Source organism: Rhinolophus sinicus, chromosome 13 (assembly GCF_057876585.1).
Source record: "Rhinolophus sinicus isolate RSI-liver-muscle chromosome 13, RSI-T2T, whole genome shotgun sequence".
Taxonomy (NCBI): domain Eukaryota; kingdom Metazoa; phylum Chordata; class Mammalia; order Chiroptera; family Rhinolophidae; genus Rhinolophus; species Rhinolophus sinicus.
The window spans coordinates 11,492,898-11,507,197 of NC_142513.1; the positions used below are offsets into that span (position 1 = coordinate 11,492,898).

General features: G+C 44.3%; 1 protein-coding gene across 1 annotated transcript in view; it reads left to right on the top strand.

The window, feature by feature from the left end:
* Positions 1-8,362: 8,362 nt before the first annotated feature.
* SLC13A3 (solute carrier family 13 member 3) overlaps positions 8,363-14,300 on the top strand; it is a 61,036-nt gene continuing 55,098 nt past the window's right edge. The window contains exon 1 of the mRNA XM_019749727.3: positions 8,363-8,529. Within this exon, the coding sequence (XP_019605286.1) occupies positions 8,419-8,529 (111 nt within the window). The 5' untranslated portion in view covers positions 8,363-8,418. The remainder of the gene's footprint in view (positions 8,530-14,300) is intronic.

Consider the following 14,300-nt stretch of genomic DNA (forward strand, 5'->3'; position numbering starts at 1 on the left):
AGGGAAGCAAACAAGACATTTTTGAGTTTTTAACCAAGTACGGTTCTTTAGGGGTATTGCAGCATAATTAGCTCTGTATCCAATTATGCAAATGTGTTCCAGTTTGGGGCATGCCTCCACTGTTTCCTGGTCTAAACCTCTCTGAGGGTATTCCAGTGGTCTGTTAAGACTGACAAATGTGGGTGTAAGAATTGTAACCGGTGGACGAGTGACCCAATCCACTTCTGCTGGTGAAAGGGTAGTTTTAGTTTTGTTAAAAAAAATTTTGAAGGAGATAAAAAAATTGTTTTATCAAATAGTTACACCAAATATCAAATAGTGAGTTTCCCACACATTTACAGATACAAAAATTTCCAAAGACTGGGAAATTTGGAAAATGTGTCAGATGACATGTATACCAGATTCTATCATTTTTGTCTGTGGAAGTATATTGTAGGAAAGTGGCTATCCAAATCTTCCTGTTATAGGTGTTTTGCTAGATGAGAAGCAGAAAGGACGATCGATTAGATTGAGGATCGATGGTTTAGCTGTAGTTCCAGCCGTAGTTTTAGTGCCGGGAGGGGCCGTATACGCAGCACTCCCGTTAGGGGTAGTATTGTTAGTAGATGTAAGTTATTGCTCTCCTCCTCATCATCATCATCGCCATCATCAAACCTCCTCCTCCTCTTCTCCGGGTACCCACCAAAAGTTATAGATTAAATTGGTAAAGCTCTCGTAAGAGTCTAGTATTAATTGGAAGCAGGGAGAATTAGGGCTGAGACTACATGTTTCAATGCGGGTAGTATCAGTGTCCACACCAGCCGGGGTGTCCTTATATTGTACGAAGCCTTTGTGAATTTTAAAAGTTTCTGCATCCTCTAGGTCTCGTAAGTGTACTGAAACGTGAGCTGTTATATTATTAAAATCCTGATTTAATGTACAATAAGCCAATTGTACATTAAATATAGTCTATGTCCTAAATTATACAGGCGGGATATCCCTCCTGAGGGCCCCATGACCTGATAATGGTTTGGGGGTTTGCCGAAAGGGTGTATTTGAGGCACAGGCCATCCCCTCCAGTAGGCATATTCCCAAAGGTAAAAGGTAATGTGTAAACTAGAGAAAATAAAGGCTGGTAGTACTGCCAAGTGAAGGTATGTTGGAGCACAGGAATAAATAAGAATAATATAAACAAGTTCAACAAGTGTAAGCACTAAGAAAATATCGAGTAAAAAGCAGCAAGAATACTTAAAAGTCTGGGGAGGTTTGGTTGGCTTTGTGGAGCTGTAACTGTCCACGTCCTCCGGAAGGAAGTGCAATAAGTATTCCCTCCTCCATCAGCGATTATATCCCGTGGGGGGAGTTTACTTTTATGATCCTCAGTGGTGACTTCATGAGGAAATTGACAAGGTTTGTTGTCACTTGGCAAATGACAACGTCTGGTGAGCAATTTAGAACAGAGTGAGGTGGCTCATGAACAAGTCTTTCCCTTTGATTTAAATGGAAACACGCGACATCCAGCATCAATGGAAAAGAAGAATGTTGCTCTAGCGATTTCAATTCCCTTTTTAAAAATCCATTGAATCTTTTCATTATTGCCTGAAGCAGTGGGATTATAGGGCAAATGATATTGCCACTGGATTTCTAAAAGTTGTGCCAGTTTTTTAGCTGCTGTGGAGGTAAAATGTGATCTTTGATCAGTTTCTATAATCTTAGGTGGTCCATAGGAACAACACCATCAAAGAGTGGCTCCTTGGGCTGCCCTCGATGTGGGTTGTGACAGGTTAATGAAACTCCAATACCAGAGTATTGACCCGCCAAGGTGCACACATATTTTTGGGTGTATGAGTGTGTTAAGGGTCCAATAAAATCAATTTGACAAAGAAAATTAAATGTGTGTATAGATGTAGTATCTGGTGGTTCTTTGTATCTATATCTGTTACAAAATGTTTTGCAGTCAACACAGGTAGAAATAATATGCTTAATGCGCTGCCATGGAATTTGTAAACCTCTTTTAGTCAGCCAATTATAAAGGGAATGTGTCCCTAAATGCCCTAAGTTATTATGGATCTATTTAATGGTATCATCAACTATAATAGGTTTGTGTTCTGTAACTTGTGTTGCAGGAGTGACATAGTCCTTTGGAGGAGCTGGAGGCTTACGCTCCCTCTGCGGTCTGTGTGGTTGTGATTTGTCTGGTTCATTAGGAACCTTAAATGCTCCAGCTGTAGCATAGTCCTGATGTTTAATAGGAAATTTGATTTGTCTCTTTGGCCTTGATAGTGAGTCCTTAGATTCTACCCTTACCTCTGATTCTTTGGTGAGAGAGCCTGTAATGTTATAATAATATGCTTCTGGTGTTTTCCCTTCCTATGTGCTGACACATGTGTAACTAAGATCTTAATCTGTTCAGCTAATAGGCTTAGTTCTTTCTAGTAATCCCTGGACCAGACTTCTCTGCCATTAATTTTGAAATCTGTCTTTTCCCATCTTGGTGACCAAATTGTAATTCCATTAACAACTGCCCAGGAGTCAATAAAAATTCTGACCATACGTTGCATTTCCTGTACTGAGTGTCTCATTGCCGACACCACAGCTATGAGCTCTGCATGTTGAACAGAACGCTCTTACCTTGTTCTTTGAGAACCACCCCGTCCTCTGGCCTGAAAGCTGCTGCTGTCAAAGCAGTTACGCCCGTAGTTACCATTGTTGAACCATCCGTGAACCAGATGTTCTGCAAGACAGGAGACCAGGATGAGACCCATTTTTCTATTGGGACATGGATTTGCTCAGCCCTCAGACCAAGGTCCAGCAAGTCTATCTCTGCCTCATGAATCTCCTCTGTGAGAAGACTAGGTTGCACTTTCGTGGCAATATCCCTGCCTTGGATATACCATTTCCAGGCTAGCAACCGCTGGTCACACAGGCCGCCCATTGTTTCTTCTGGCGTCAGCTTAGTCCAGTGGAGGACAGGTACTGTGGTTCAAACAGTGAGCGTGGTGTGGCCTGTGAGAGGCTCATCTGATTTTAAAGCTTCATATAAGAGGCAAACCGATTGCTCAAATTTAGTGTATTTATTAGGAGAGCATGGAAATCGCTTGGTCCAGAAATCACATGGTTTGAACAGTTTATCTCCCTTTTTTTCTGGTCCATAGAGACCATGTGTCATGATCTCCTGTCTGTACTAGTTCCAAGCGCAAGTCTTCACCTTGGGCTGCATATACGAGGGTTTGAAAGGTGATAATATAGTCTTTTAACTGCTGAAAAGCTTGTTCCTGTTCTGAGTCCCAAACAAAATGTTCTGCCTTCCTAGTTATTTTGTCCAATGGTGCCAGCAATGCTCCCATATGAGGAATGTGTTGTCTGCGATAGCTAAATAATCCTATCAGCCTCTGAGCCTGTATCTTATCCTTGGATGCTGTTAGAGCTTTAATTTTGTCAATTATTGATTGTGGTACTTGTCTGCCTTGTGAATTCCATGTTATGCCTAAAAGTGTAACAGTTGTGGTGGTACCCAAGGTCTTTTCCTCGTTTATGGTCTACATTTTTGATCTTACGTCCTGTATCCATTTTTGTTTCTCCTGTTCCAATATGTGTTCCTCATCATGCATCATAATGATATCACCAATGTAGGAGATAACAAGAGAAGAGTATTTGGAGTTGTCCATTTGTGATGCTAAAATGGAATGCGCAATGATTGGACGATTCAAGTATCCCTGTGGTAACCTATTGAATTGATACTACGCACCTTCCCATGGAAAGGTGGTATATTCCTTGCTGTCCTCCGTAATCAGAACGGCAAAGAACATATCTGACATATCAATTGTCACATAAAATTTGCTGTTTCTCTGGGTAATTTTATTAATTACCTCCTCAGCGTCAGGCAATGTCCCTGGCATTTTGGAACTGTTTTTATTAATATTCCTGTAGTCAATAGTTAATCTGTATTGCCCGTTTGGTTTTAAAACTGGCCACACTGGGCTATTAAATCTGTGAGAGCGACCTTTAGAGATTATGCCCTCAGTCACCATTTCCTGAATTTTAGCAGTAATTTCCCTGTGTCCCCCCTTAAGAGGGTACTATTTAGTAAAGCATTGTCCAATAGGTTTATGGTAATTTTACTAGATCAATCTGGACGGACGCTAAATTACATGTGAAGCCAACTGCATTATTTTTTAAGGTTTTAAGTGGAATAAATGAAGAAAATAAAGTTGGTAAAGTGTCCATCCCCAGAATGTTTTCTAAATTTTACCCTACATAAGCATAGGTAGGGTTTCTGGGGGATGGGGGAGGGGGGAATTCCCACCCTGAAACCCTAGCGATAAATAGGTAAAATGTCTAAGAGATGCATTGTGAGTAATACGTTTATTTCCCATTGCGGGTATTACTGGGTTCAAGGGCCGATTTTCCCGATTTCCCGACCAACTTTTCTCAGGATTCAGGAACGGGAAAGTGAAAAAAATTCCTGAGAACGGGCGGGAATTCCCACCTGGAAACCCTAGGCATAGGTGTTAATTGGGTTCCTATTATAATTATGTATAATGATAGGAATTTTATAGGCTTTGGAGAGTGTACCCCCAAGCCCTTAAATATTGCAGGATGGGAATGTTCCCAAATTCCTGTTATCTGTTTGATTCAACAAAGTAACCTGTGAGCCTGTATCAATTAAGAATTCTACCACCTGAGGGTGTGAAAACATTTCTATACATAACTTTATATAAGGTCTGTTATCTCTGGGTCAATAATGGATGTTAGCCATGTCCACCCTGGGGTTTACCTGTTTTTGAAAAGAATTTTTGAGTATATTGTACCTGTGATAGTTGGTCATCTCTAGGATTCCTGTAGATAGTCCGTCTTAGGGGTTGTGTATTTCCCCTAGACTTATTTTGAAAATTAGGATTCCTGTAGGAATTATCCTGAAAATTGGAATTTCGCTGTGGATTCCCTAGAAGTTATTCACCTGCTGATTTCTTGGAGTCCAATTTCTTGGAGACCATCCCCTGAACATATTAATAATGGGTCTTGTTCTTTGGAAAAACTCTGCCATTCCAGGGCCTGTTAAATGTCTGCCTAGGGTTTTCCTGTTTCTTGGTTTGTTGCTATGGCATAAAGCCTCTGCTGGGATTCCTGATTTGTGCATTAAATGTAAATTTTAGAATGCCAGGGAGTTCCTCGGCAGTCTGAAAACCTTAATTATATCTTCAATTATCCCTGCCTGTGCTATTGAATTCATACTGTGTTTAGCCAGACCATCATCTCTAATGCGTCTTTTGGAGCCAAAATTAATATAAGACCTCATCTTTTGTTAAAATAACGATATCATATTAAAATAAGACCAGGTCTTATATTAATTTTTGCTCCAGAAGGTGCGTTAAAGCTGATGGTCTGGCTAGGTCTTATTTTCGGGGAAATACGGTACAGTGGTACCTCGGTTTTTGAACGTAATCCTTTCCAGAAGACCGTTCGAGTTCTGAAATGTTCAAAAACTGAGGCACGGTTTCCCCATTGAAAGTAACGCAAAATGGATTAATCCGTTTCAGACCTTTAAAACCAACCCCTAAAACTGCAAATTTAGCATGAATTTTACTATCTAATGATACCATAGAAACATAAAATTTACAGCGTTCGTAAACCGGAACGTTCGTCAATGGAGACGTTCGAAAACCGAGGTACCACTGTATGTGACATTTTTAGGTGTGGCGGGGCTCCTCTGAGTATGGCCTTCTTTATTGCATTTGAAGCAGTAACCTGCATGGGAGCGTTAATATTTTCGTCATATATCATTGCCAGAATTGCCAATTTTCTAGTGACTTTGATGGCTTGGGCTGTGTCCTTCCAGTGTAAACCATCCCCCAGGGACGTTAGGCCCACTGTAGGGTATGTGGCTCGCCAGGCCTCTGCGATCCAGTCCCACAGTGTCAGTATCCATTGGGGATGCCTGAGTTATGGCCAATAGCTGTGCATTCAACTGAGATTGCTCAATGACAGCTGATATTTGCCTCATCTCTGTTCCTATAAGCATGATAGTGTTTGCTCCTTTATCCCAAATACGGAGAAGCCATTCTGTATGTGCCAAATCTTTTTGTGAGAAATCAGCCCTCATGGTCTGGAGTTCTGCTCTAGTGAATTCTCCTCCTTTCTCTAGGTGTTGTGGTGTCCCCTGTCCATGGTTATAATCTATAACCTGTTTTCTAGTTATTACTGGTCTAGCCTGGTAGACTTCCTCTGGGGCCCACGGGTTGTTATAATCTCCTGGATCCCCCACGTGCGGATCCCTTGGTTTCTATTCATCATCATTTTTAAACGTAACCTTTAGGTTTTCTGCAGATCTGCTCAAAATTTTCCTGGGCAGTGTCTTTCCTTTATTCCTGTCGTCATCGATCTGCGAGAGGCTTTGAAGCAAAATTGCAGGAATTTCCTGCGTGTGTGCCCTTGAAATAAAAGGAGTCTCATTTTTAGGATTTTTGAGGTCTATCTGTACATCCTCAGGGGTTTGTACAGGAAGCCGTTTCCTGACTTCTAGTCCGTCTCATATCAGGGGTCCTCCTTATTAAGCACAGTGTTTGGATGTCTCCTAATCCTGAACTTCTTTTTTAGGGATTTAGCTCGCGTCCACATCCTATGGAAGAGAGAGAGAGACAGAGAGAGCGATATCTAAGTGACACAGAAAATAAGCTATAGAAGTTTGGATGCAAGAGAATATAAGCAATTAGTTTCCAAACCAAAAATTTCCATTTCACAGTTCCAGCTGTTGACAAATTCTGTCTCGATTTTTCCTCACACAGTTCAGCTCTTCATATATTATTTTGGCTATCCAACGTGCCACACGTTGTTACCCACTGTCATCGAGCAGACAGACTTGAAGAAAAAAATATTCCTTCCTTTTCTTTAAAGAAGGGCACCGGTCAAAGTGGCCCATGTGGGGGAATCAAACTGGCAATCTTGGTGTTAATCGTAACATGCTCTAGCCAGCTGAGCTCACCGTCTTTCCTGAGAAGTTTCTGTTCTTGAAAAAGGAGTGCTGACGCCGCCGATTGATGACTGACGGGCCGATTTATGGCCAAGGCTTGAGCATCAGTTGTGAAGTCAGTGGGGAAGTGAAAGTGTCCACTATGCCAATTTGTGTTGCGAGCACCTGTAAGGGCAGTCCCCACATTTCAGTCTCTTCCTGAAAGTCAAGGGGACATTAACCCCTCGGCAGGGCTCTACATCCCTGCGTGGTACTTGGGACGCGAGTGGGGAACAGCCTGGCACACAGTTTCAGGTGGAGTGAGTAACACAGCTTTATTTGGGAGCCAATGTCCCTCCAGGGGCCAACACTCTGGTCAGCACAGAAGGTTATACAGAATAGAATAGAATTTAATAAGGAACCAAGTCCCAGAGTCAGTCAGGATGGAGAAGGTCCCTGGTCTGGGAGAAGCGACTGGGCCCGTGATGGGTCTGAGGCGAGCTGGTCTTGCAAGGAAGAGCTTCGGAGAGTCCCGGGGTATCGCGACTTGCACCTCGCAGAGGGTCTTAGCCGAGCGCCCAGTCGGACCACTCATGGCCTTGCTCTGGAGTTCTGCTTTCATCCTCTTGTCCTTGGACTTGTTTACTTCTTAGGTGATAACCAGAAGTGGCTTGCCAGTTGTTCATCTCTTAGGTGAACGTGTTTACCACTCCATTTCGTTATGCTCAGTTTCACACATAAATATAAACATGTTTACTTTCATGTATATGCTCTACACACAAACATGTGTACTTTCACTTCACTCTTATCCGTCTCACACACGTGCAGCCATAGTCCTGATCCTACTGCCGTGTTTCCCCGAAAATAAGACCCCCAAAATGAGCCCCAGTTAAGATCTCAGCCAGATGGACGCAGTTAGTACATTACGGCGATGTTCCAGAAAAAGATGATATGACTGTGTTTGAATAAATGTAGATTGTTGTACGTGAAAAAAATAAGACATCCCTCGAAAAGGAGCCCTAATGGAGCAAAAATTAATATAAGACCCGGTCTTATTTTTGGGGAAACACGGTAGTAAACAACTTGTTTTGCAAACCTCACTCCACACATATATTTCACATGCTTTACACAGGGCTCTGGTCCCCACGCTGTTTTTGTCGCTCATTTCACATGCAAGTAAACAGTGGCGAGGAACGAGTAAGCCGGTTGCCCAGGTCACATAACTGGAAAGTCGCCAGGCTCAAACCCGAGGCCAAGCTGCCTTCCAGGCGGGTCCTTAGTGATTGCGCCTAACTTGACCTAACTTTCCCGGGCCTCTTTCACCCAGTCCCCTGGGAGCAGGCACCACCCTTTTCCTCCGGGAGGAGTAGGGAGAGGGCTGGTCCCCAAGCGCAGTCCCCTCCCTGGACCCTCCCCCACAGGCTTTAAGTCGGCGCCGGGGACCTGGAGCCGACAGTCCAGGGCTGGCCCGCTCCCCGGTGATCGCGCAGATGGCGGCGCTAGCGACAGTGGCCAAGAAAGTGTGGAGCGCGCGGCGGCTCCTGGTGCTGCTCTTTGCGCCGCTCGCGCTGCTGCCGGTGGTCTTCGCCCTCCCGCCCAAGGTAACGCCGCCTCTGCCTGTGCATCCCCCATCCGCTCCCCGGGCTGCGCCGCGGGCAGGACCCTCTTTTCCCAAACCGCTGAAGCCGGGGACCGCTGAGGTCCCAGTGTAGACAGATTTCACCAGATCCCCCTCCAGCCTTTTCCCACTTGGATCCTGCCTCGGGCTGCTGTGAACACCCCTAACTCCTTTCCCCTTTCCCAGCTGCTCCCTGAAGCCTGAGTCACACCCAGCCTTCTGGATCTTCTCGCTTCTACATGAATGATTTCTCTTTATTAAGCGCTAACTTCGTGTTTGCACCTTTCACTTGACAATCACGAACTCTAATGAATGTGACGCTGTGTGACCTGGGCAGGTCGCTGAACCTCTCTGAACTTCAGTTTACTCTTATGTAAAAGGGGGGGGGGAATGATAGTGCCAATCCGTAGGGTTGTGGTGACTAGTAAATGAAGCCATACAGTCATGAGCTGCATAAACCTGGTGATGTTTCAGTCGATGACGGATGGCATATACCTCGGTGGTCCCATAAGATTATAATGGAGCCCAAAAATTCCTATTGCCTAGTGATGTGTAACTATCCTGACACTGTAGAACAAACATTCCCACATGTTTGTGGTAATGCTGGTGTAAAAACAAACCTACTGCGCTGCCAGTCATATAAAAGTATATGCTGCGTACAATTATGTACAGTACGTAATACTTGATAATAAACGACTATGTTACTGGTTTATGCATGTATTATACTATACTTTCTAGTGTACTCTTTCTACTTATATAGAAAAAGTTTGCTGTAAAACAGTATGTCGTGTTAGCGGCTGGAGCCCACACATCTCATTCTTTACGGCATCTCTTGATTGTATCATATTGTCTTGTGTTTAATTTAATCTCGTGCTGTTTTGTACAGTAACGTGCTGTACAGGCTTCTAGCCTAGGAGCAACAGGCTAGACCATACTCCCTCGGTGTGTAGTAGGTTGTACCACCGAGGCTTGTGTAAGTGCACTCTGTGATGTTGGCACGACGCAATTGCCTGAAGACGCATGTCTCAGAATATATCCCCGTCGTTAGTGGCTCATGACTGTGTGTGCAAATCTCTGACAACTGAGCCTTATACAGTAAGTGCCTAGTCATACACTGGTGGGCCTTCACCCAGGCGCCGTGCATGAAGGGGACAGCCAAGTTTCATAAAGGCTTACTAGGAGCAAGGTGCAGCACTCAGCTTTGCCTTACATGCATCATCTCCTTTAATCCTCTCAGTGCCCCTCAGAGGTGGAGGATCATTTACCCCAGTTTTCAGAGAAGAAAAGTGAGGCTCAGAGAGATGAAGTGACTTGCTCAGAATCACACAGCAAGCAGCTGAGTGGGGGTTCAGTCCCAAGTTTGTCAGAATCCAGAATCCTAGCTTTTTCTAGACTCTCAAAGAAAGTCTAGAAGGTCAAAGACTGAAGATGGATGTCAAGAGTATCACGATGAAAATCACCACCAATGGGAGCTGGAAAGAGATGGTACTGAAAGTCCCTCTTGGTTCCTTCACCTGTGTCCGGCTCATCCAGGCATCATGGAAGGGTACTAGGCTCATAAGACAGGCTTCTACCTCCAGAAGTCACGTCATCATGCCTCAATGAGATATTAAATTGTTCATAAAAGTAACGAGAGGGTGTAATTTAGTGGTGCATTACCCAGCACACACCAGCAGAGACCATAGGAAGTGAGACAGGTGTTCAGAGAGGGCTGCCTGGAAGAAGGGGCCCTCCTTGGGCCTAGGGAGTGAGGAGGTACTAGGGGATGCCAAAGAGATCCAGGGCTAATACACAAGCAAGTCCTTTAGTATGGACGTATCGAAGCTGTTAGAATTTCTTGACATGGAAGAGAGAAACAATGAGTGCTGGAATAAGGAATAGGTCACTTTTTCTAAAACCATTCCATCCTAAGCCACTTGCTGATCTCGGGACTTTGGACCAATCCCCTTTCTTCTTTGAATCTCACTTTTCTTGTCTATAAAATGCGACGATCACCTTGCTAGTTTGGAGAATTGATGTGAAGAGTTGAGAGAGGAAGTCGCCTGCCTTTGTGAAGGATCGCTGGTGGCAGGATGATGGGTCTGCGAGGTCCCAGGCTGAGCTCCGGGGAACAGGTGAAGCACACAGGTTCTCTCTCCTCAGCAGGGGTCCTGGGAGCTCCCTTCTCCCTGCTCTGCCCTCTAGCAAGACCTGTGAACCCAGGGGCAGACCCAGGTGCTATGGGGCCTGAAGTACATAGTATTTGAGGGGCTCTGTTTAAGCAAAAGCATATAGATTTACAAATACAAAATTCAGTACGGGGCTGGGGAGGGGGTCTGAGCTGCACGCCTGAACTCAGGCACGCACAGCTAACGTAGCAGCGTGCCTGTCATCCCTGCAACGGTGGTAGCCTCATGAGCAAGGTGTTTCGTGAATGCTTCACTCTTACTACGTGCAGGCACCATATCAGAGCTTCGCAGGCATTAGCCTATATAATGTCCACATAACCAGGAGGCAGCTTCTGTTAGCATCCCTACTGAGCAGGTGAGGCAATGGAAGCTCAGCAAGGTTAGGTGGCTTCCCCAAGGTCACACAGCCGGTGCCAGGCCAGAACGCAGGGTCTGTACTTCTGACCGCTACACTTTACAGTCTTCCTAGAGTTATAAATGAGTGAAAACCTTTCCCAGGTCACTACAGATCCCTGGTTGGGGACCCTTTGTGCAGCCTTGGCTGTCACTGACTCTTTAAGTAGCTGACAAACCAGGGCTTCCTCCAAGGAGGCAGGTCTGGCTTCTTGGGAGATTTTAGCCTCCTTCAAAATCTCTATCAGCATACTCAATAATTATATATCTATATATATACATAGATATGTGTATATATACATATATACACATATATAATTATGTATACAATTATATCTATAATTCAATATATAATTACATAAATAATTACATATATAATTATCATTATCATCATTATCATTATTCTTGATGTTAATAACTGACGTTTCTCAATCTTATGTCAAGCACAATATGAATAAAAGCATCCTTAGAGAACATTGAACAGAAAACATTGCTGTTTTTATTGATCTGTGACATACATTTAAAGCAAACAGTGCATTTGCTGTGCAAACACAGCTTCAAGACAATCCCTGTCGTCTGAATCAGTTTTAGCCCCCGTGATAACTGCTCCAAACAAAGGCTGGTGGGCTGACAAAAATATGCTGGCTCTTCAAATGTAGCTCCAAGGCAAGTGCCCTCGTGTTCACCCCACCCCCATCAGATTGCCGCTTCTAAGCCTCTCTCACATAGAAATTCTGGAAGCCCCGATGCACGTTGTAGTGTATGTATGGGTTCCGAAAACCTTTTGCGAAACTGCAGATAGCACATCAGGATAGAAGTTTGGGCATTGAGATGCTTGGGCATTTGCCATTTGCTCCTCGTTGAGTCTGGTTTTCCAGCTTGATGATGTCTCCAGGCCACTGCTGCTCTGAGGCTCTAGGATTCTGATTGATCAAAAGGGTTGCTCCTCATGCAACTGTCCCCTGGCGACTGGTGAGGCTGGGGTTAATCTGAAGGGCAGATCCGGGGGGAACAATTCTTACATTATGTCCTGGCTCGGAACGCTATCAGCAGGGGTGAAAAGGAGTGGGATGCACTTCTAGAATGCAGTGGTTGCAATTTCCAGCGCCACTGGGGATCCAGACTTAGGAAGTCAGGATGCTGCCAGAGGGACCCCCTCAAAGTTTTCCAAAAATGACCATCTTGGGACTTGGAGGTTTGGGGACTGGCCTAGGGCAACTAGCGGGGACAGAAGAGGCTAATAAAGCAGGCATGCTAATAAGCTGTTGCCCCAAGTGCTTGCAGAGAAGTCTTGCCCCTTTCCCACCTTGCACCCACTGAAAGCCAATTTAGCTGGACTGACCACCTGGCCAAGACGAGTTCTTACAGTGGGTCCTGCCAGGTGACTCTTTCAAAGGATGCTCTCAGGAGGAGGAGTTCGGAGGTGCTCTAGGCAGTCCTGCTACAGAGTGTTGTGCAGGTTGTACACTGCACAAGTTACCTTGAGGAGGTAAAGTGAGACTGAACCCACCTGTACTCCACATGCTGAACCCTGCACCCCAGTGCAGGGCTGGATCACCTGAGGAAGATCCTCTCTTCCTAATTTGCACAAAGGTGTCAAGTGTGGCTATCAGCAGACTTGTTCTGGGATAGTGAATCTTTTCAGGGGGTGGTGGTTTACCCATAAGGTCAGAGGCCCACTTTTTTGTTGCCTAATTCTTGGGCTGGGGCATTTAGGTGGGAAACGAGGAAAATGGTCATTTCATTCCCAGTTTTGAGTCTTTAGAATCAGAATGGGATTCTCATGCTACATACTTGTTCTGTGACCTTGGACAAATCATTTTACTTCTCTGGGCCTCAGTTTCTTCATTTATAACATGGCCGTAGTATCACCTTCCTCTCTGCTTATTATTTGGGTCCAGTGAAATCATATATTGTGCCCACACCATAACTAATTACCTTTTTATTCAGTGCTCAAGGTAAGTTTTAACGCTCCCATTATGCAGATGAGGAAACTGAGACTCAGAGAAGTAAAATGATGGAAAGAGCATAGGTTTGAGTTAGGAAGAGCTGGGTTTGGGACTTAGCTCTGAAATTATGAGACAGGGGAGCTTGGGTTGGAGATCTCACATTTCTGAGGCTCGGTTTTCTCATTTGTGAAGTAAGGAAGACTCACATCCTCTCAAATGGCTCTTATGAGACTTAATTAAGAGAAACTGCAGGGGTGACCGGTTAGCTCAGTTGGTTAGAATATGATGCTTTAACACCAGGGTTGCTGGTTCGATCCCCGCATGGGCCACTGTGAGCTGCGCCCTCCACAACTAGATGGAAACAACTACTTGACTTGGAGCTGACGGGTCCTGGAAAAACACACTTAAAATAAATAAAAGTTTAAAAACAGAAGAGAGAGAAGGTACAGAAATTGTCCAGTGCAGCACCAAATATAGTGGGAATTTATAGTAATGACAATAACTGCTAATTCCCCCCCACACCCTATACTGTTTTACATGCTTTCCACATTTTTATTCATTTACTCTTCACATCAGCCTTATAGGAATAATGATGATCACCATTTTTACAGATGAGGAAAGAGAGGCACAGAGAAGTTAGGTAATGTTCCTGAGGTCACACAGCTACTAAATATTACTTCAGTCACTTCTCCTCGTCTCTTGGTCCTGGGTTTTGGCAGACAGGTGACCAGGGTTCTGAGAAGCCGTTGAGTCTTCCCCTAATAGGAGTTTCCCAGACAAGACCACAAGTCCGGCCCTGTGGATCGAGCACCTTCTCTGGCCAGCTACTGCCTAGTACTTTTAACTTGCTTCATCTCATTGAACCCCAGAGAACTTGGACCAGGAATTTGTCCACGTGCACCCCCAAAATGGCATGAGGTCTGATGTGGTTTCCATCATCCAAATACCACCCACAACATTTCTGCCAGATCCCCTTCCCGCTCAGTATTATTTCCTTAATTACATTCCTATCATTTACCTATTTTTTTCCTTACATTAATGTCTTACTGCCCCCTCCTTAAAAAAAAAGACAAAAACAAAACAAAACTTAAATGTGGCTTCATAAGTGACTTAGAAAGGAAATTTCATGTCAGGACCATATATGGAAAATCAGGATCATGAATGACTAACAGAAGAAAACTAGCAGTAAATAAGTAAATATCCAATGTTGGGTAATTCTGGCTGCATACAGCTGCCCGCTTGAA